Here is a 21643-nt window from a genome sequence, read left to right as displayed (position 1 = left end):
ACTGGAAGACTGGATTAAAAAGCATGACCCAACTATATGTTCTTTACAAGAGACCAATTTTAAATTCAAAGACATAAGTCCATAGAACATGAATGAATGGAAAAAATATATACCAGACAAAGGGTAACCAAAAGACAGCTGGGGTAGCTATGCTAACATCAGATAAAATAGCCTTTAAGTTAAAAACTGTTATAAAGGGTAAAGAAGGTCACCACATACTAATAAAGGGGTCAATTCAACAAGACATAACAATTATTAATATACATGCACCTAATGAAAGAGCCTCGATATATACGAAGCAAATACGACAGATCTGAAGGGAGAAATAGACGGTTCTACGTTAATAGTAAGAGAATTCAATACAACACTTTCAATAATGGATAGAATATCTGGACAGAAGATCAACCAGGAAATCAAAGACTTCAACAATACTATAAATCAATCAGACTTAAAAAGAGAAGCGGACTTGGCCCAGTGGTTAGGGGGTCCGTCTACCACATGGGAGGTCCGCGGTTCAAACCCCGGGCCTCCTTGACCCGTGTGGAGCTGGCCCATGAGCAGTGCTGATGCGCGCAAGGAATGCCATGTCACACAGGGGTGTCCCCTGTGTACGGGAGCCCCACGTGCAAGGAGTGTGCCCGTAAGGAGAGCCGCCCAGTGCGAAAGAAAGTGCAGCCTGACTAAGAATGGTGCTGCCCACACAGAGAGCTGACACAACAAGATGACGCAACAAAAAGAAACACAGATTCCCGTGCTGCTGACAACAACAGAAGCGGACAAAGCAGCAGCAGCAGCAGCAGCAGCAGCAAATAGACACAGAGAAGAGACAACCGGGGCGGGGGGGTGGGGGGGGAAGAGGAGAGAAATAAATAAATCTTTAAAAAAAAATAGACTTAAAAGACATACATACAGCGTTTCCTCCAACAGCAGCAGAATACATATTCTTCACTAATGTACATTGGTCATTCGCAAGGATAGACCTTTATGTTAGGTTATGTATTAGTTGGGTTTCTCTAGGGTAACAGAGCTGAAAGGAAATATCTGTAACTATTATGAGATCTTTTTAAAAACTGTCTCATGTGACTGTGAGGATAGCAAGTGCAAATTGTGAAGCACAGGCCTTAAGTTGGGAATTCCAATGAAGGTTTTTGTAGAATTCCCCCGAAGAAACTGGCTGGCTGAAGTAGAGATGGAAATTCTCTTTTCTGACTGCTGAAATCATCACTTCTCCTTTTAAAGCCTTCAATTAATTAGATAAGCCATCTCTCATTGTTGAAAGCAATCTCTTCAGTTGAATGATGTGGTTAGCCCAAGATGCAATCAACTCACTAATGATTTAAGTCCAAGCAATGTTCTCATGGTAAAAATCAGGTCTGTGCTTGCTTGACCAAACAAGTGGACACTATAACCTGGGCATGTTGATACATGGACCTAGTCATTACAGTCCACCCCTTGCCAACTTGGCAGCCATACACTTCTCTTTAAACCATAGTTAATCTATAAATAAAAACAGTAACAATAAAACACCTGCTAACAATATCCAACTGTTCTGTGTATGAATGGAAACACAGTACCTTTTCCCAAAATAGGGTGCAAGTCCTTGGATAATATTCACTCTTAAACTTGTTATCCTATAACTTAGGTTCTATGATGCAAAGCTAATACAATTGATGTCATAAAGGAATAAGAAAATAGAGATATTTGCTTTATGTATATATACATATACAACCATACTCAAAACAAGGAAAGACTATACAATATAGTCCTTATATCTGTAACTGGTCACATGGATGTAGCTCATATTTATAATGCCTTATTCCATTACCCATTCCATACTCCCTTAATCCTCAGCCAGCACCTCAACCAGTCGTGGTTCTTCGCCTGGTAGGGCAACCTGGGTCCTGCCTGGATTGGGCTATTGTGGTTTCACACTGACTTTAATCACAGGGCATTGCAGAACTAAGAGATGACCTAGGGGATCTCCTGTATTCCAGAAAAACTCTTCTTTACCTCCACTGTGTAGTTGCAGGCCTATTTCTCCTTGATAATCAGGATCAATCACCCCAGCCAGTACAGTAATTCCCTTCTTTGCCTGTTGATTCAGGGGCATGAGGACCCCAAAATGGTTAGGTGGCAGTCTTAACTTCTAGTTCAATGGAATCATTGTTGTGTCTCCTGGTAGGAGCACTCCTCCTTTAGAAACTAATTTGCAGACCAGCAGAGCTTAAAGCTGCAGGGACAGGAAGCAAAAATTTTTTTATTGGATTGCTAGGGTTAAGAGTGAGTGGTACCACTCCCATTTCCACACCTTTATTCCTGGACCCATGAATCCTGGCTATGAGAGAAACAGCACCATAGAATGGACAATGATTTAGAGATATACAGCCTCCTGGAGAACAATGCCGTAGCCCTGCAAGGTATTGCCATCTAGCAGGTGCCATAACTGAGTTTTCAACAGGCCATTCCACCATTCTATCAATCCAGCTGCTTCAGGATGATGGGGAACATGGTAAGACCACTGAATTCCATGAGCATGTGTCCATTTCTGCACTTAATTTGCTGTGAAGTGGGTTCTTTGATCAGAAGCAATGTTGTGTGGAATACCATGAAGTTGGATAAGGCATTCTGTAAGCCCACAGATGGTAGTTTTGCCAGAAGCACTGTGTGCAGGGAAGGCCAACATATATTTGGAGTATCTCTCTATTCAAGTTAGTCATGATGGAAGTGGGCCAATGTAATTAACCTGTAGCAGGCTGATCACCTCAGGGAGTGATGCCATATTAGGGACTGAGTGGTGGTCTGTGCTTCAGGCAGATTGAGCACTCAGCACTGGCTAGAGCCAGGTTATCCTTAATGAGCGGAAGTCATGTTGCTGAGTCCACTTATAACCTCCATCTCTACCACGATGGCCATTTTGTTCATGAACCTATTGGGCAATGACAGGAGTGGCTGGGGAAAGAAGTCAATTGGTATCCACAGAATGGGTCATCATATTCACTTGATTATTAAAAATCTTCCTGTGAAGTCACCCTCTGGTGAGCATTCATGGGGACACAAATATCTTCATGGTTTTTGCCCACTCAGGACAATCCATATACCTCTTCCCAGAACCCTTTGGTGCCAATTTTCCAATCATGTTCCTTCCAAGTCCCTGACCATCCAGCCAAACCATTGGTAACAGCCCATAAATCAATATATAAATGCATCTCTGGTCATTTCTCCTTCCAAGTCAAAGAACAACCAGGGGCACTGCCCACTGGGAGGACTTCCCCTCATCACAATCCTTCAGTGAAGTCCCCAAAAGGAGGCTGTAGTACTGCAGCTTTCCATTTCTGGGTGGTACCTTTATATTGTGCAGAACCATCTATAAACCAGGTCTGATTTTTCCCTTCCTTAATCAACTGATTGTAAGGAACTCCCCGAGAGGCTATAACTGTAGGCTCGGAAAGAAAAGATAATGTGGTGGGTTTGGGGGCTATGGATATTTGGGTCACTTCCTCATGTAACTTACTTGTGCCTTTAGGACGTGCTCAAGTTCTCTTCATATATACCACTTCCATTTTATGATGCATACTGCTGTGCATGCCCAACTGACCAAAACAAATCTCAATAAATTGGAAAATATTGAAATCATACAATATATTATATCTTCTTTGACCATGATAGAGTGAAGCTAGAAATCAGTAACAGAGGTATATTAGCAAGCCAAAGGGGTGCTGATGCAAAGCACTTGAAATCTGTTGTATTTTATAAAGAGTATTTATTTGGGGTAGAAGCTTACAGTTACAAGTCCCTAAAGGGTCCAACTCAAGGTTGCTTTCTTACCAAAGTCTGTTGCCACGTGTTGAAGCAAGATGGCAGGCATCTCTGCCTGGTCTCTCCTCCTTTCTTCCTCTTAAGGCTCTGTGGGCCCAGCTTCTTTCTATCTCAGCTGTAGGATGGCATAGGGTTCAGCTGCTCTATTCTCTTCAGCTGCAAACTATCAGACCAATGGCTAATATTTTTTCCTTGGGGCCACAGGATCAAAATTCTCTCCTTTTCAGTGTTTATGGAGCTCTCTCTCTTCCTTTCTGTCTTCTTAATTGAGTGTCTGTTTATATAGGCCCACCAAGGGGGCAAGGACTCAAACGTGAGTCATGCCTTATTGATGTGGTCAAATCAAAAGCCCTAAATTGATTTAATCAAGTAAACTTAAAGCTTTTGAATACAACCAAAGGGTATCACACCCAGAGGAAAAGACCAGTTTACAAATATAATCCTTCTCTTTTTGGGAGTTCAAAAATAATCTCAAATTACCAGAGGGAGAACTAGAATATAAAAAATATGTGGAAATTAAACAACTCTTCAACAACCAATAGGTCTAAGAAGAAATCACAAGGGACATTAGGAACTATCCTGAGGAGAATTGAAACAAAAATGCAACTTACCAAAACTTAGGAGATGCATGAAGGTAGTGGTGAGAGGAAAATTTACAGCTTTAAATGTTTACATTACAAAAGAATAAAGATCTCAAGTCAGAGACCTACCTTCGCAACTGCAAGACTTAGAAAAAGAAAAGCAACTAAACCCAGAGAGCAGAAGGAAGGAACTAAGAAAGATTAGAGAGGAGAGAAATGAAATAGAGAATTAAAAAAAAATAGAGAGAAATAAAACCAAAAGTTGTTTCTTGAAATGATCATTAAAATCGACAAACCTTTAGCTAAACTGATGAAGAAAAAAAGAGGACACTGATAACTAAAATCAGAAATGAAAGGGGGGACATTACTATCAACTCTACAGAAATAAAAAGGATTAAAAGAAGACTCTATGAACAACTGTATTCAAACAACAAGATAATCTAGATGAAATGGACAAACTCCTAGAAACACAAACTACCTAGACTGACTGAAGTAGAAATAGAAGATCTCAACAGATCAACAATAAAGTAAAGAGACTGAATCAGTTATAAAAATCTCTTAACAAAGAAAATTCTAGGACCAGGTGGCTTCATGGGTGAATTTCACCAAACATTCCAAGAATTAATACATATTAATTCTGCTCAATTAATATCAATTAAGTTCTGCTCAAACTCTTCCAAAAAACTAATAAAGCAGGAGCACTTCCTAACTCATTCTAGAAGGCCAACATCACCCTAATACCAAAGCTAGATAAAGATACCACAAGAAAACACTTAGTGCTTGGATCATAGGTTTTTACTTAGTGAATAAATGGAAATTACACATCCAAATATCGAAAGTTTAAAAAGACTCTGGAATTGCTTACCCCATTCTTTATGACAGCAGTGATTGCTTATGTTTACTTTATAGCAACAAAAATAATTTAGTCCTCTTTGATATATAATATACACACATCGACATACGTATCTAGATGTAGATGTATAAATAATCTGATTATTCATTATAACCAGAGAAACATTCCCTTCCTGTTTTGTAAAACATGAGTAGAAATGAAATCCCAAGTATGGGCCACTTACATAAACGCTTCTTTACCAAGTAATTACGGTACACTAAGGACTTGGCAGCTATCCTGGAAGCTGAATTCAATCAGCTAAGTTAATTAAGAAAGGTGGTTGAATTTTCTGTCCAAATTCGTACTAGCTTTAAGTACTCCTCACTGCTCTGGTATTACCAGGACCAGAGCCTGATTCAGTCAGCACTGTTTTCACCAACAATTTGCTCCCCATCCTTCCTCCTTGCGACTGCGGTCAAGTCTGCGAGGTACTAAGGGCATTACCTGGGGAACACAACGCAACTTCTATCATCTTGGGAGCGAGGAGCGCCGGAAAGTGACGCGGCCGAAAGAGGGAATCGAAGGCGGACCAGGGGAGCGGGCGCGAGAGTGGCCTCCAGCATCGCCGCCTTCTGGTCAGAGAGCAGGGACAGCCGCCCGCGCACCTCCATACCTGCTCCGCACAGGTGACGCCCGCGATGCCGCCACCGACCACCACGAACTTCCCTGCGGTCGGAGGAGGGCGCGATACCGCCATGCTCCCGGCCTCCGACAGGTTGACGAGATCCGCGGGAGTACCCGAGTTCGCATTTCCGGAGAGGAAGCCTCTGTAGCAGGCCACTTCCGGTCTCTGAGCCGGAGGACTCAACTACGGGAGCCCAAGAGCTCATACTCGCTTAGTCTCCCGCCGAACCGCGTTTCCGGAGTGTGGAGGTCTGTGGTCCTTTTCTGGGCCAGCCCTGTCGTCGCTGCACTCCAATGCGGTTTTCACACGTAAATTGGAAGGAGAGACGACAGTATAAAGTTAAGAACTTGGGTTATCAAAAGAGGTTTGGTAAATTGGTTGTCCAGTGCTGTCTCAGAGCAGGACATTTACAAAATAAATAGATTGCTCAGATATTCTCACTCCTCGTTCCTGCGATGAATTAGACATAGGCCCAGACCTTAAATTCCCAGTGGTTGAAGGAGGCTTAGGGATTGTCATCCTTGTCCACCCCTCTTATTTTGCAGAAAAGGAAATTGAAGCGTCTGAAAACCACTTTTTTTGCTACCCTTCACATAACAATCCAAAATTTTCTGTTTGTGGAAGGACAAATGTTCTTCATGATATATTAATCAGGCGAATCAAACTTCGGAGTTGTTCTCTAAGAAGTTCCATTTACAAGGTAACTTTTAGCTAAAATTTCTAATAATAGAATTGTTTGCCACTTTGTCGAAACTAACCGTTTCTTACCAAGTTACCAACAAATAGCATTTTCAAGGGCCAAATGAAATATTCCCAATCTTAGTTTTGCTGCTTATATTTCTTTTGTGGTGTTCATTTGTTTTGAAAAATGGCTAAATCATTAGTTACTATTTTTGCTGTATTTTCTGCTTTTACTATTTACATTTTATCACTATTTACTATTATCTTTGCTGTCTCATATAAAACTTTCCCAAGTAGTCGGGTTCTAATATTACAAAGGTACTACTTCTCTAAATGGCTCATTCTAAAATTGGTAATCACCAGTGTCCCTTTGATACTTTAATTTCTGAGAAAAACCATTAAAAATAAACAGGAAATACCACATGCTAATTTCAGATATTTACTGATATAATAATTATGCTCTAATTAGTTTAAATGGTAAGCAGTTTAATAAGTGATTCTAATTCCTATTACTAGTTTTGACAACCAAATAAAACATATCTAAGAGGGAATTGTACAGAGGAACTCATTCTTCCTCCCAAATTGAATCACACGTACAGCTCCATTTTCTCTCTTTTCTGGGCATTTTCACATATCTTTCCAATAATGTTCTTCCCTAATTACCTTACCCTAGCTGACTCCTCTTGACCTGTTTCAACCAGGCTTCATTTTCTCTGTAGAATGAGTTAGGTGTCTTTGCTTTGTTTTCCAATAGCATCTCGTCACCACTGAAACCATGCAACCCCTCCACACCAGCCCTGTGGTAGGCCCAATTATATACATAAGAAAAACATGTTCTTACTCCTATCTTGTGGATGTGAACCCATTGTAAATAGGGCCTTTTTATTTTTATTTATATATTTATTTTAATTTTATTTGTTTATTTTGAATGTTACATTAAAAAAATATGAGCTCCTATAGACTCCCCCACTCCCTCACCCCACTCCTCCCATAACAACCACCTCCTCCTCATTATGGGATGTTCATTGCACTTGGTGAATATGTCTCTGAGCACTGCTGCAGCACATGGTCAATGGTCCACATTATAGTTTACACTCTTCCCCAGTCCACCCAGTGGGCCATGGGAAGACATACAATGTCCAGTAACTGTCCCTGCAGTGCCACCCAGGGCAATTCCAAGTCCTGAAAATGCCCCCACATCACATCTCTTTTTCTCACTCCCTACCCTCAGCAGCTACTGTGACCACTTTCTCCACGTCAATGCTACATTTACTTCCATTACTAATCACAATAGTTCCAGAATAGAAAACGGTAAGTCCACTCTAATCCACACTGTATTCCTCCATTCTGTGGACTCTGGGATGGTTATGTCCATTCCAGCTCTGTATCAAGAGGGTGCTTAGATTCCACTTGGATGATGGATGCAATTCTGTTCGCAGTTGTAGGCACTCTTGGCTCCCTGGTGTGGTGGTTGACCTTCACTTCCCTGTTACCTGGCTGGGGTAAGTCCAATAAACCAGAGTGTAGAAGTTGTAAGTCTGTTGAGGCTCAGGGCCTGGCTATCACATGGATACTCGAGAGACTCAGGTCCCCTGAGTATACACTAAACTCCAGCACCAAACACAGGTCTGGTAAAAGTAACAGAGGAGGCATGTGTAGAAAGGTCATATCTGAGTCCAACTCCATCACAGTCAGGAACACAAACTCCAAAGTAGGGCCAACTGACATGGCACTGAACTCCAGAGTCACCTGCCATGATCATAGAACCTGTGGGTCTCTGTAGTCCTCAGAAGAATCATTACCTGGGGTTGGATCTACTTTAGCTGTCTCTGGGACTCTGCTGAGATGTGCATAAGGGCAACCCCTCTGATGACCTCCCGGCTCTTTTTTGGAGACTCATAGCCATATAAACTCATTTGTCCTTTCCATTTAACCCTTTATTCAAGGTCAAAAAGCATTTTTAACTCCTGATATTACATGTAGGCTGAGATATTTTGCTGGTCTGAGTTGACCCTTTTATTCAAGGTCATTTTCTAGTTACATTATCAGCTGGTACTTGGTGTTAATCCCTCGACGCCAGGGAGGCTCATCCCCAGGAGTCATGTCCCATGCTGGGGGGAAGGCAATGCATTTGCATGCTGAGTTTGGCTTTGAGACTGGCCACATTTGAGCAACATGGAGGCTCCCAGGAGATAACTCTTAGGCACCCTGCAGCTCTAGGTCTAGTTCTTATTTCAGGTGCACAGGGTCACAAGCATAGTCATTAGTATCAAGGGCTCATTGTTGGACCATCCTTCTTTATTGGTCTTAGCCATTGCACTTGGGGGATTGTTGCTGTTCCATTGGGGAATGTGATAGAGCTCCCCTGGCTAGGAACTCAGCACTCCCTCAGTTGTTGTTTTTAACTGTAACCACTATGAAAATATTCAAACATTTTTATGTACCTTATATATATGCCCTGGAGAACTCCCTCCCAACCATGTGGCCCCTATCAATAACACTCCACACCAGTATTCCTCCCCTGCCATTGTTGTACCTCTCTGTGGTCCAAAACTTCTTCAAAAATGAAGCCTGATATATTGCCAGGTTCCATTAATAGTAAAGTGGAATATAGTGCTGGGTTTAAAGGGTAGATGTAGAATACATACTAATTTAGAAAAATTAAAGTAAAAATAAATTGGGGTATCAAAAAATGAAAAAATGAAAAAGCTTTGTTTTTGATGTTTTGCCTTCCATCACTGCAATGTGTTGCCCTGTATGCACATTGGCAGGGCAACTTCTTCCATCTCTTCCTCAGTTTCATCATCCTTTCTTTTTCTAGTTATTAAGCACGTCTTCACAAAAGTTTTAGATCACAGTAATTCATATATACAATATACGGTATCCCACATATCCAACATCAGATGCTTTGTCCCTTCCCCAGCAATAATCTTTTTACATTTTCATGCTATATTTTCTGCAACTGATGTACAGATATTAAGACAATAGCTTTCTAACAAGGTTACACTTGGGTTTACATTATGGTTTATATTTTAGACTATACGATTTTCTAAATTTTTAGTTATCTTATGTTTTACATTATGATTTACATTTTAGCTTATAGGCCCCTATACATTTTTGGTGTAATTTAATATGTCCTGTATCCATCCTTGCATAATCTTGTGGAACATTTCCATTGCCCTACTATGACAAAATGAGCACTCACTCATTCCAGCTTATCATAGATTTCACCCAGGTAGGTGTCAGCTCACTGGAGAAGTGTCTGTTTAAATCTTTTTCCCATTTTTTAAAAGGGCTGTTCATCTTTTTATTTTCAAGATATAGGAGTTCTTTATATATGCAGGATATAAGTCTCCTATCAGATATATGGTTACCAAATATTTTTCTCCCATTGTGTAGGCTCTCTTTTCACTTTCTTGACAAACTCCTTTGAGGTGCAGAAGGCTTTAATTTTGAAGAAGTCCCATGTATCTGTTTGTTCTTTTGCTGCTCATGCTTTGGGTGTGAAATTCATAAAGCCATTTCCTATTACAAGGTCATGTAGATGGTTCCCTACATTGCTTTCCAAAGTCTTTATGGTCTTGACTCTTATATTTAGGTCTTTGATCCATCTTGAGTTGATTTTTGTATATGTTTTACATATGGATATCCAGTTCTCCAGGCACCATTTGTTGAATAGGCCTTTCTCTCCCAGTTGAGAGGGTTTGGTGGCTTTATCAAATATTATATGATTGTATCTATGAGGATGTATATCAGAACTCTCAATTTGGTTCCATTGGTCCGTGTGTCTATCCTTGTGCCAATACCGTGCTGTTTTCACTACTGTAGCTTTGTAGTATGTTTTGAAGTCAGGTAGTGTGATTCCTCCAATTTCGTTTTTCTTTTTCAATATGTCTTTGGCTATTCGGGACCTCTTTCCTTTCCAAATAAATTTCATAGCTAGTTTTTCTAGTTCATTAAAGAATGCTGTGTTGATTTTTATTGGGATTGCATTGAATGTGTAGATCAGTTTTGGTAGGATAGACATCTTAATAATATTTAGTCTTCCTATCCATGTACAGGGAATATTCTTCCGTTTATTTACGTCTTCTTTGATTTCCTTGAACAGTCTTGTGTAGTTCTCTGTGTATAAGATTTTTTTACATCTTTACTTAAATTTATTCCTAGGTATTTGATTTTTTAATTTACTATTGTAAATGGTATTTGTTTTTTGATTTCCTCCTGAGATTGCTCTTTATTGGTATACAGAAATGCTACTGATTTTTGCACATTGATCTTATAACCTGCCACTACTGAACTCACTTATGAGTTCTAGAAGCTTTCTAGTAGACTTCTCATGGTTTTCTATGTATAGGATCATGTCATCTGCAAATAATGAAATTTTGACTTCTTCCTTTCCAGTTTGGATGCCTTTTATATCTGGTTCTTGCCTCAGTGCTTCAGAAAGTACTTCTAAGACAATGTTAAATAGAAGAGGTGATAGTGGGCATCCTTGTCTTGTTCCTGATCTTAGAGGGTAAGATTTTAGTATTTCACCATTGTAAATGATGTTGGCTGTGGGTTTTTCATATATACCCTTTTTTATGTTCAGAAAATTTCCTTCTATTGTGATCTTTTGCAGTGTCTTTGTCAAAAAAGGGTGTTGTATTTTGTCAAATGCTTTTTCTGCATCTATAGATATGATCATGTGATTCTTTTCCTTCAGTCTGTTTATATGGTGTATTACATTGATTGATTTTCTTATGTTGAACCATCCTTGCCTACCAGGAATGAATCCCACTTGGTCATGGTGTATAATTTGTTTAATGTGTTGTTGAATATGATTAGCAAGTATTTTTTTGAGGATTTTTGTGTGTAGGTTCATTAGAGAAATTGGTCTATAATTTTCTTTTCTTGTGGTATCTTTGTTTGGCTTTGGTACTAGGGTAATGTTGGCATCATAGAATGAGTTAGGCAATGTTCCTTCTGTTTCAATTTTTTGGAAGAGTTTCAGCAAGATTGGTGTTAGTTCTCTCTGGAATATTTTGTAGAATTCACCTGTGAAACCGTCTGGCCCAGGGCTCTTCTTAGTTGGGAGATTTTTAATGACTGATTCTTTCTCTTTACTTGTGATTGGTTTTTTGAGATCATCAGTTTCTTCTTTTGTCAATATAGGCTGCTTATGTGTTTCTAGGAATTTGTCCATTACCTCTAAATTGTCCTTCTTGTTGGAATATAGTTTTTCAAAGAATCCTCTTTTGATAGTCTTTATTTCTGTGGGGTCAGTGGTAATATCTCCTTTCTCATTTCTTATTTTGTGTATTTGCATCTTTTCTCTTTTTTTCTTTGTTAATTTAGCTAAGGGTTTGTCAATTTTATTGATCTTCTCAAAGAACCAGCTCTTGGTCTTGTTTATCTTTTCAAGTGCTTTCTTATTTTCTGTTTCATTTAGTTCTGCTCTTATTTTTGTTATTTCTTTCTTTCTTTTTCCTTTGGGGTTACTTTGTTATTTTTTTACTAATTCCTCCAAGTGTATAATTATTTCTTCAATTTTAGCTCTTTCTTCCTTTTTGATGTATGAATTTATGGCTATAAATTTCCCTCTCAGTACTGCTTTTGTTGCATCCCATAAGTTTTGGTATGTTGTGTTATCATTTTCATTAGTTTCAAGGTAGTTATTAATTTCTTTTGAGATTTCCTCCTTGACCCACTGTTCTTCTAAGAGTGTGTTGTTTAATTTCCATATCTGAAATCTGGGCCTCTGGGCCTTGCAGATTTCCAGCTTCACTCCACTGTGGTCAGAGAAATTATTTTGCATGATTTCAATCTTTGTGAATTCATTGAGACTTTCTTTGTGGCCTAACATATGGTCTATCTTGGAGAATGATCCATCTGCACTTGAGAAAAAAGTGTATCCTGCTGTATTTGGGTGTAATATTCTGTATATGTCTATTACATCCAGCTCCTCTAATATACTGTTCAAAGTTTTTGTTTCTTTATTGATTCTCTTTTGATATGTTCTGTCCAACATTGATAGTGGTGTATTAAAGTCCCCTACTATAATTGTAGAGGCATCTATTCTTTCACTTAGTTTTTCCAGTGTTTGCCTTGCATATTTGGAGGTGTCCTTGTTAGGAGCATAAATGTTTATGATTGTTTGTTCTTCTTGAAAGATTATCCTTTTCACTAGTATGTAGTGTCCATCTTTGTCTCTTTCAGTTGTTTTGCATTTAAAGTCTATTTTGTCTGATATTAATATAGCTACTCCAGCCCTTTTTTGGTTATTGTTTGCTTTGAGATTGTTTTCCAGTCATTCACTTTCAACCTCCTTGAATCCCTGGGTCTAAGATGTGTTTCTTATGGACAGCATATAGATGGGTCATATTTCCTTACCCATTCTTCTAGTCTGAACCTTTTGACAGGTGAGTTTAATCCATTGACATACAGTGTTATTACTTTCAAGAAATTATTTATACTAGCCATATTTTCTTTGGACTTTGTCATATTTTGTTTGTTTTTTCCTTCTCTTTTTGTCTTTTTAGTTGCTCTGACACTGTCCTCCAACTCTGCTTCTCCTGTTTTTTTCTTTCTTCCTGCAGAACTCCCTTTAGTAATTCTTGAAGGGCAGGGTTCTTGTTGGCATACTCTCTTAATTTCTGTTTATCTGTGAATATTTTGAACTCTCCATCATTTTTGAATGCTTGCTTAGCTGGATAGAGTATTCTTGGTTGGAAATTTTTTTCTTATAGTACCTTAACTATGTCATACCACTGCCTTCTTGCCTCCATGGTTTCAGATGAGAAATCAGAACTTAATCTTATGGAGCCTCCTTTGTATGTGATGGTTCTCTTTTCTCTTGCTGCTTTTAGTATTTTCTCTTTGTCTTGAGTATTGGATAATTTGACAACTATATGTCTTGTGGTAGGCCTGTTGGGATTTATGGTGTTTGGGGTGCATTGTGTTTCCTGGACATGTACATCCATTTCCATCAGTAGATTTGGTAAGTTTTCAGCCATTATTTCCTCCAACACTCCTTCTGTCCCCTTTCTCTTCTCTTCTCCTTCTGGGATGCCTATAATGCGTATGTTTGTGCATTTTGCATTGTCATTCAGGTCCCTAAGTCCCAGCTGGATTTTTTCTATCTTTTTATTGATCAGTTCTACTATCTGATTGATTTCAGATGTACTGTCTTCCATACTGCTAATTCTCTCCTCTGCCTCTTCTAATCTGGTGTTATTTGCTGAGAATATATTTTTGATTTCTTGAATTGTGCTGTTCATCACCATCATATCCGTTATCTTTTTGTGTATGATTGCAATTTCTTCTGTATTCTCTCCAACTGTTTTCTTCATATTCTTAATCTTTTTCTTTACTTCATCAAATTGGTCGCTAATATATGTTTTGAGAGCTTTAATTACTTGTTCAATGTTCTGCGCCTCTTCCTTGTTTTTAGTTTGTTCATTGGATTGGGCCACGTTTTCCTGATTATTGGTTTGGTTTGTAGTTTTTTGTTACAGTCTGGTCATCATTTTATCTTGACGGGTTTAGTCAGTTCCTTAGCTTCTTTGTCTAGTCTTGGGGTTTAATTGGTTGTTGTTTTTGCATACGTGTTATGTCTTCTCTTTGTCCCCTTTTTCTTCTTATTCTATTTTCTTGTTGCTGGCTACATTCACTTTGAAGGAAAATATTAGGGCCAGGGAAAGCAAAATGTGTAAGAAAAGAAAATGTATAATAGTATTGATGATAAATGTTAACAGAGGAACCATGTGAGATTTAGGAGAATGGGTGTTAGACTCATGTAAGTTGTGTGGAGTTATAGCAGTAAGTATAGTACCTATAATGAGACAGTCAACTGAATATGGGGAGCAATATAGTATGAATTAAAATGCCAGTGTTTTCATGAGAGAGGGAAAGAGAAAAGAAAAACAATAATATAAAGAGTGACTAAAAGACAGAAAACAGAACAAAGGTATTAGAAAAAAAAAGTCAGACAATTTGGGGGCCAAACAAACAGAGGTGGATTGTAAGAGAAACAATAGATGATGGAGGATAGAAAGATGTAGAGGAAAGGGGATAGTGTTGGTGGCCAAAATCAATACATACAGAAAAGAGGAAATGGAGGATGAGGAAACACAGCAAATGTGAAGCGCTACCTGTAGTGCCTAATATATTTAAAAAAATAAAATAAAAAAGAAGAGAAAGAAAGAAAAAGAGAAAAACAAGGGGGGGGGACAAAAAAAGAGGGGGAAGCAAGTAAGAAAAAGAAAAAGAGAAAAAAAGAAAAGAAAAAAAAAGAAAAGAAAAAAAGGCCTTGGGGGGATAAAGAGGAAGAAAAAAACAGAATACAATGCCACAACAAAAAACAAGTTTTTAAGCTAGGAATCCTCTTTCCAGTTAAATAAAACGCTTAGAATCTGATGTTCCCCCTTTCTCCCTTCCTCTCTTCCCTCTCTCCCAGGACAGCAGGAAAGCTACGTGAGGATTCAGTAGGAGATTCAAGTGGGTCCTTGGTGAACCAACTCAGCACAGAAGACAATGGCTCTTTATTTCCAGCAAGAGAGCACCTACACCTCACCAGAAACCCCAAATATGCTATTGGAAGCTTGGAAAGCACGACCTACAGTCCCTCCCCCTTAGGTGTGCTAGGGGAGGGCTGATTGCTTTTCTGACTCCACCTTCTCCCAGACCAAGTTTCCTATCCCAGGGCGTTTAGGTAAATTGGGATTTCTCAGCAGATTTGCCTCTCCTTTCTTCCCTGGCTCTTCCCAAGCCAGCTGGTATGCTCCTCCAAGTTAAAAAAAAAAAAAAACAGAAAAAAAAACAAAGGGCTAGGGTAATTACGGACATCAGGGCACGCTGGATTCGGGAATGGGAAGTCCAGGATGTGGTGAACTTAAGGTATGTGAGTCTGTGGGTGTGGGCTACGGGGGTTTAGGGGACACAGGCCTTGGAACCATGCATTTGGGAAACATGGGGTTTGGGAATGCCGCCATACAACCAACAGTTTTCAAGAATTACCACAGCTGCTAGCCCTAGGGGGAAGGGTCCCGCCCACAGCTTCTCACCTCTGTGTCAGAAACCCAAAATTCTACCTCTTGCAAGAACCTCTTCTGTCATTGTCTCACCGAATCCATGTCCAGACACCTCCTGCCCTGCAAGCCCCCAAAACAACCCACTCTGGCAGGACTCCAATCCTACTCAGTCGCTTCTTTGCAGGAGAGATTATAAGGTGTACTCACTCAGATGCCATCTCGCCCTGCCTCCCTTTTTAAAAAATATATGTATTTTTATTACAGAGGTTGTGAACTTGCAAAACAATCATACACATGTAGAATTCCCTTATAATACCCCTTCACCAACACACCACACTGTGGTGGAACATTTGTTACAGATTATGAAATAATGTCATCAGACAGTTACCACCAACTATGGTCTATAACCTACATTTCACACTTTTTCCATACTCCTCCATTATCAACACAGTTCTTTGTCATTGATGCAAGAATATTACAGTATTGCTGTTAATCACAGTCTATAGGTCACACTAATTACAGTTTTTCCATGCTTCCCCACATTCCCACCACCCTGCAATAGTGATGTACATCTGCTCTAGCTCACAAAAGGACACTCTCGAATTTGTACCCTCAACCACAGTTCTCACCCACCTCTGGGTTTATTGTATTATTCAGTTTCTAGATTATTCTTTAGCTTTCTTTCAATTAACATTTGCTTCCCCAGACTACTGTTTTTAGCCGCAGGCATACATAGGGCCTTTTGAAGATGTTTTTACTTAAGGTGTGGCCAACTGAATCAGTATGGGTCTTAATCCTATTACTGGAGGTTTTATAGAGAAAGCTACAAAGAGAAAGCCATAAAGCAGCAGTATTTAACCTTTTTTTTTTTTTCCCATTGACCCCTTTGCCTGTCAGATGAAATGAGTACTACTGTAATTTATTTGTTGCATATAGTCATAAGTGAAGGGAATTTTAGATTTCAGTTACAGGCCAGAGAAAATGAAGATAATTTGATTTTTTTCAATTCAAGCTCATGGACCCCCTAAAATCGTTCCATGGATACCTGATTAAGAACCCCTGCCACAGAAGGAATTACAACTCAGAGAGAAAGGAGAGGACATCACGATGTGCATTGCTTTGTGACAGAAAAGCCAAGGACTCAAGGGTTGCCAACAGCCAGCCCAAGAACACTGCGGTCTTCAGATAGAAAGCATTGTCTTGCTATCTCCTCAGTGTTGGCTCTCTCCTGCCTTCAAAAGGGTAGGTCAATAAATTCCTGTTGTTTGAGCCAACCTATTATATGGTACTTGCTTTAGCAGCTGGGAAACTAAAACAACAACCATAAAATCATTAATCTCAGAGATTATTGCTTGTCCCCTTTTTCTTTCATTGTTCATTTTGGTAGTATATGTTAACAAAAATGTGCTGAATGAGTTAGATAGTGGATGGATCATGAGACTGATCTGTATTCCCTCTAAAGTCTTTTAAATTCATTGACCCTGCTCCAAAGGGTGGGACTCTAACCCACAATCCTATGGGCATAGACAAAAGAGAATAGGCACTTGTATGAGATTACTCATTCAGAAGTCCTCGGTTCCCAGAACCATTTCTTTCCTCAAAATAGCAGATAGTGCCAAAAGATTTGAAGTGCCAGTCTGGAGTGGTGAGGACTCGATTTGTCACAACTCTAGACAAACTGTTCTGGGTGGTACCAGTCAGCATTGGCAAGAAGGGTCCATGCTCCCTGCTGGGCCAAAAAATCCTTGAGCAGGTGGTCCTGAGACCTTATGAAATACAAGTGAAGTTCCATCATAAAACTTCGTTGTTTCACTTTCATCTTATTAGTTAACACAAATGGAAATGTTAACCAGTGTTCATGTTGAAACTAATCATTTGTCAATTGCTATCAGAGTTTCGCTAGGATACAAGAATTCAGCAAAAATCAACAAAAGCCTTCTGTGAGAATCTATTGGCTATATAGAATTTATAATAAAGAATATTTTATATTATTTATAAAATGTGATATGTATCTTTGTCAGTAAAACTTACAATAAACACATATACACATATATTCATGCATTATTTTCAGAGAGCTGGTTGTTAAACATTGATCAGCACACCACTGGTTATATTCTAGCATTGTTGCCTTCTTGGTTTGGCAACATCTGAAGGCTGATTCTTTCTCTTATGGGTACTTTAATGGGCATATCTGAGAACCCACATCCATGGGAACCTGATCTCCTGATAGGGATCTCTCACCTGCAGTTTCTGGGTCATTCCCTCCTCCACATTCAGTCCCTCCTAAGATGAGCCAAGGGCCACAATGGAAACTAACTCATTCTTTGCCACCACCAGATCTTGAAAGTGCATGCCAAACCAACATGGCATTCTCCTCACCCTGCTGTCAGACCATCTAGCTAGCCACACCTCCTTGTCTTCAGCTGAAGTAGGTCCCAGACCCATCCATGGCTCTCTGAATGATGCTCCTGAAGTCCTCCTCATGTGTGCTAGGGGTAGGGAGTAGGTGGTGGCATAATATTTTCTGCAAAGCAAAACCAGACAGAATGGTGTAAATCTGTAAGTTTTCTCAGAGATAAAAAGCTTGATATCCTTGAGTGGTTGGCTGAGAAAGGAGCCATGAAGCCTTTGCACTTGCACAACAGTTTCTAAACTGGTTTATTAGCTGCCGAAACCAAGGACAAATTGAACGTGCTTGAGACATTGCAGGATTGAGAAAGTGCTCCTCACAAGTCCCCTGGCATCAGTTGCTTTTCACCTCCCCGGGCCCTCTCCTTTGCCTATAAAAACTCTAACCCCATTCTCACTTTGAAATGGTTTGGGGAAGATTGCCCCAGTTCCTTGCTTGTGCACTGGCAATAAATCACCTTGCCACTGGGTGAAATATTTCTCCTTTGTAGTGCCCGATCAGGCAGGCCCTTCTAGTGGAAATCACTGTGCTTATGGTAACAGTTTGGTAATTCAGCCAGGAGCCCCACTGCTCTGGGACCCAGCAGCTGTGACCAGCCCCTGTTTAGTCTCGTTGGCCGAGGGTCTTCCCTGGATCCCTCAGCTCTATGCCTAGGAGCTTCCCTGGGGTTTCTCTGGAGGACGAGGCTGGAGGTTCCCAGCAAAGTTTCTGCCATGGACGGACACTGGGTGCTTTGTGTGGAGGTGATTCTGAAACCTAGTTTTCCCCTGTGCTAGGTAAGTGTGTGAAATTCTTTCTTCATGATTTCTGGTCTGTGCTTACTTTCACTTTGTCAGTCTGCTCTCACCAAGGACCCTGTTGGACTGGCTTTGTCAGTCTGCTCTTGCTGAGGGGCCTGTTGAATATTGAGTTGATCTGAGCTCGTGAGTACGGACCTGGTGGGTTTGAGTCCCATTATCCATGATCTCAGATTTGGGTTCACCTGTTGGTTTTGAAATCCCATTTTTGCTTTGAAGTTGGGGATTCTGTGGATTTGGAGGAGCTCTAGTTTTTGATGTTCAGTCTTTGAGACTTCTGTGGGTGTTGCCCAGCCATGGGAAATGCTCTGCGTGTGCCCGCTGTGACTCCTTTAGGTTGTGTTTTGGACAATTGGTCAAAAATTGGAGGGGACTCCATAAAGAAAAAGAAATTGATTTTCTATTGTAATACTGCCTGCCCACAGTATCAACTGGATGACAGCAAAGAGTGACCTAAGAATGGACTGTAAACTTTAATACTATTTTGCAGTTAGATTTGTTTTGTAAGAAAAATCAACAAATAGGATGAGCTACCTTAGGTTCATATTTTCTTAGGATTGCGTAATGACCAGGAACCATGGAAAAATGTAGATTACTAGTTTTAAAGAGCCCAACCCCCAAAAAAGTGCCTTAAGAACCTCTAGCAGCTGAAGGGAGAAACCCTTAGACAACATTCTGTTCCCTCCTCTGCCACCCTCTGCAGGTTCCGTGGTGGCTCCTGATGGCCCTCTGGCACCTCCTCATGGTCCAGGAGAAGGTGCAGCCAGAATGGCTTCTCCACCCAACACTCATAGTAGTGTACAGTTTGGTCAGGGAGCAGCCGCTCCTGGGGTAGGGCAATTCCCAATGTGTCGAGTCCCTTTAGGAAGTGATGATCAAGACCAGTCTCCAGGATTTGTGCTGGTAGACACCCCATTCTCAATCTCTGATTTAATAAATTGGAAAAACAGCACCCCTGGCTGTAGTGAAGATCGTGAACAAAAGAATAGGTTGCTTATATCTATGTTTGCCACACACATTAGGTAATTGGGCAGATATGCAAGCATTAGTGGATGTTTTGCTGACTCCAGAGGAAAGATGATGGTTTGGGTAAGGCTGGACAAGAAGCTGAGCACCTGAGGGAGGGGGACCCACAGAACCCTGTTTTTGCTGCTCAGGGAGATACTGTTCCTGAAGCAGTTCCCCCCTGGGACCCAGATGTGCCCACGGAGGGTGCCAGGTTGAATCATTGTAAGGTGCGCATTCTGGCTGGTTTAAAGAAAGGAGCCCTACCAAAAATCTCTGAATAAAATGCAAGGAGTACATCAGGATCTAAGGCAAATCCCTCAGCCTTTTTGGAAGGAGTTTTTGAGGCATACTTTAGATGCACTGATGTAGATCCAGAGAAGCCCGAGAATTCTAGGGTTATGAATATGACCTTCACTAGCCAAAGTGCTCCAGACATCCATCGTAAATTGCAGAAAGTAGAAGGTGAGCTTTCGATGCCTATGACAATGCTAATAGGTGTTGCCTTCAAGGTACACAATAACCAGGAGCAAGGGCAGAAGCAACGGCTAGAGGCAGACTGCATTGGTAGCAGCCATTCTGAGTGGAAACAAACTCCAAGGGGAGGGGGCAAGGGATTTAAGGAGGGAGGTGGTAGTACACTAAAGAACAGTGTGTGTATTGTAAGGAAAAAGGACATTGGAAAGAAGAACACCCCAAATTGGTAAAAAAGAAAACGGAAAAAAGCAAAATGAAAATGATGGCTCAGAGTTGTCAGTTTAGTTGCCTCCTGATGGAGCTAGTTGGCTCTGTGGGTCTAAGTTCTGGCCATACTTGCCCGATAATTGGATAGGGAATTGCACTATTGGGTACCCTTTCTTCCTGGACAGATACTTAAAAATTTACCTGGTGGATGCAGTTCTCCTACTTGCAGTTGTAGGCACTCTTGGCTCCCTGGTGTGGTGGTTGACCTTCTTCACCTCCCTGTTAGCTGGCTGGGGTAAGTCCAATAAACCAGAGGGTAGGAGTTGCAAGTGTGCTGAGGCTCAGGGCCTGGCTGTCGTATGGACAGTCCAGCGATTCAGGTCTTCTGAGTATATACCAACCCCAGCTTCATCTACAGGTCCAGTAAAAGTGACAGAAGAGGTATGTGTAGAAAGGTTACATCTGAGTCCAACTACATCACACTCAGGAACACAAACTCCATGACATGGTACTGAACTCCAGAGCCATCTGCCATGACCACAGAACCTACACCAAGTAATAGTGAAGCTTTGGAGGGCTGTCTAGGTTTACATAAAAACCACAAACTTACTTAGATCCTGAAGAGCCTTACAATGGTGGGAATGGCCTCTTATCTATTTTTTTTCCCCAAGGAGAGGAGCACTAGACGCTCTCATGCAGTTTACTTTCCTTACTACTCATTTTATGCTAGAGCTAATTTTAGTTTACTCTTTGCATTTAGTTCCCTAAGGGATATTAACCAGACCTACTCAGTTTTGTTTATAAGAATAAGATAACATCTCAAAGCACATTTTATTCACCTTTTATTTTCTTGCTTTTTCCCCCAACCCTAGCACTTAGCACTGGGGCTTAAGTCTTAAATATTCAGTCAATATTTCTTGGTGCTTCAGAATTAGTATAGTGGGACCAGTCTTGTCCAGACAGAATCCTCATGTTATGATTAGATCCACAATTGTGAAGTATGAATTTACCTTATAAAATATTATTGTTCTTTGTTAAATAGTTTGCTATAACATTTTACATCAGGATGCTCTGGGGAGATACAAGTTGTGGTCATCCTGTGGTAGCAGGCTGGAACCCCCACCCCAAATTGGTTTTGGAT

At 40.4% G+C, this 21643-nt stretch overlaps 1 protein-coding gene and 1 long non-coding RNA gene across 2 annotated transcripts in view; one reads left to right on the top strand and one right to left on the bottom strand.

Annotated features, from left to right (window-relative positions):
* The window catches only part of PYROXD1 (pyridine nucleotide-disulphide oxidoreductase domain 1), a 36711-nt gene extending 30654 nt beyond the window's left edge, over window positions 1-6057 (bottom strand). The window contains exon 1 of the mRNA XM_058282872.1: window positions 5903-6057. Coding sequence (XP_058138855.1) covers window positions 5903-5986 — 84 coding nt within the window. The 5' untranslated portion in view covers window positions 5987-6057. The remainder of the gene's footprint in view (window positions 1-5902) is intronic.
* A 70-nt stretch (window positions 6058-6127) lies between these two features.
* LOC131274806 (uncharacterized) lies at window positions 6128-20543 on the top strand. The gene is made up of 5 exons (XR_009182103.2): window positions 6128-6252; window positions 6460-6614; window positions 8035-8097; window positions 15033-15472; window positions 16619-20543. It is a non-coding gene; the product is annotated as an uncharacterized lncRNA (long non-coding RNA).
* Window positions 20544-21643: the final 1100 nt, after the last annotated feature.

This window comes from Dasypus novemcinctus, chromosome 20 (assembly GCF_030445035.2).
Source record: "Dasypus novemcinctus isolate mDasNov1 chromosome 20, mDasNov1.1.hap2, whole genome shotgun sequence".
NCBI lineage: Eukaryota > Metazoa > Chordata > Mammalia > Cingulata > Dasypodidae > Dasypus > Dasypus novemcinctus.
Note: the sequence above shows the minus strand (reverse complement) of the source record. Positions and strands in the feature narration are given on the sequence as shown.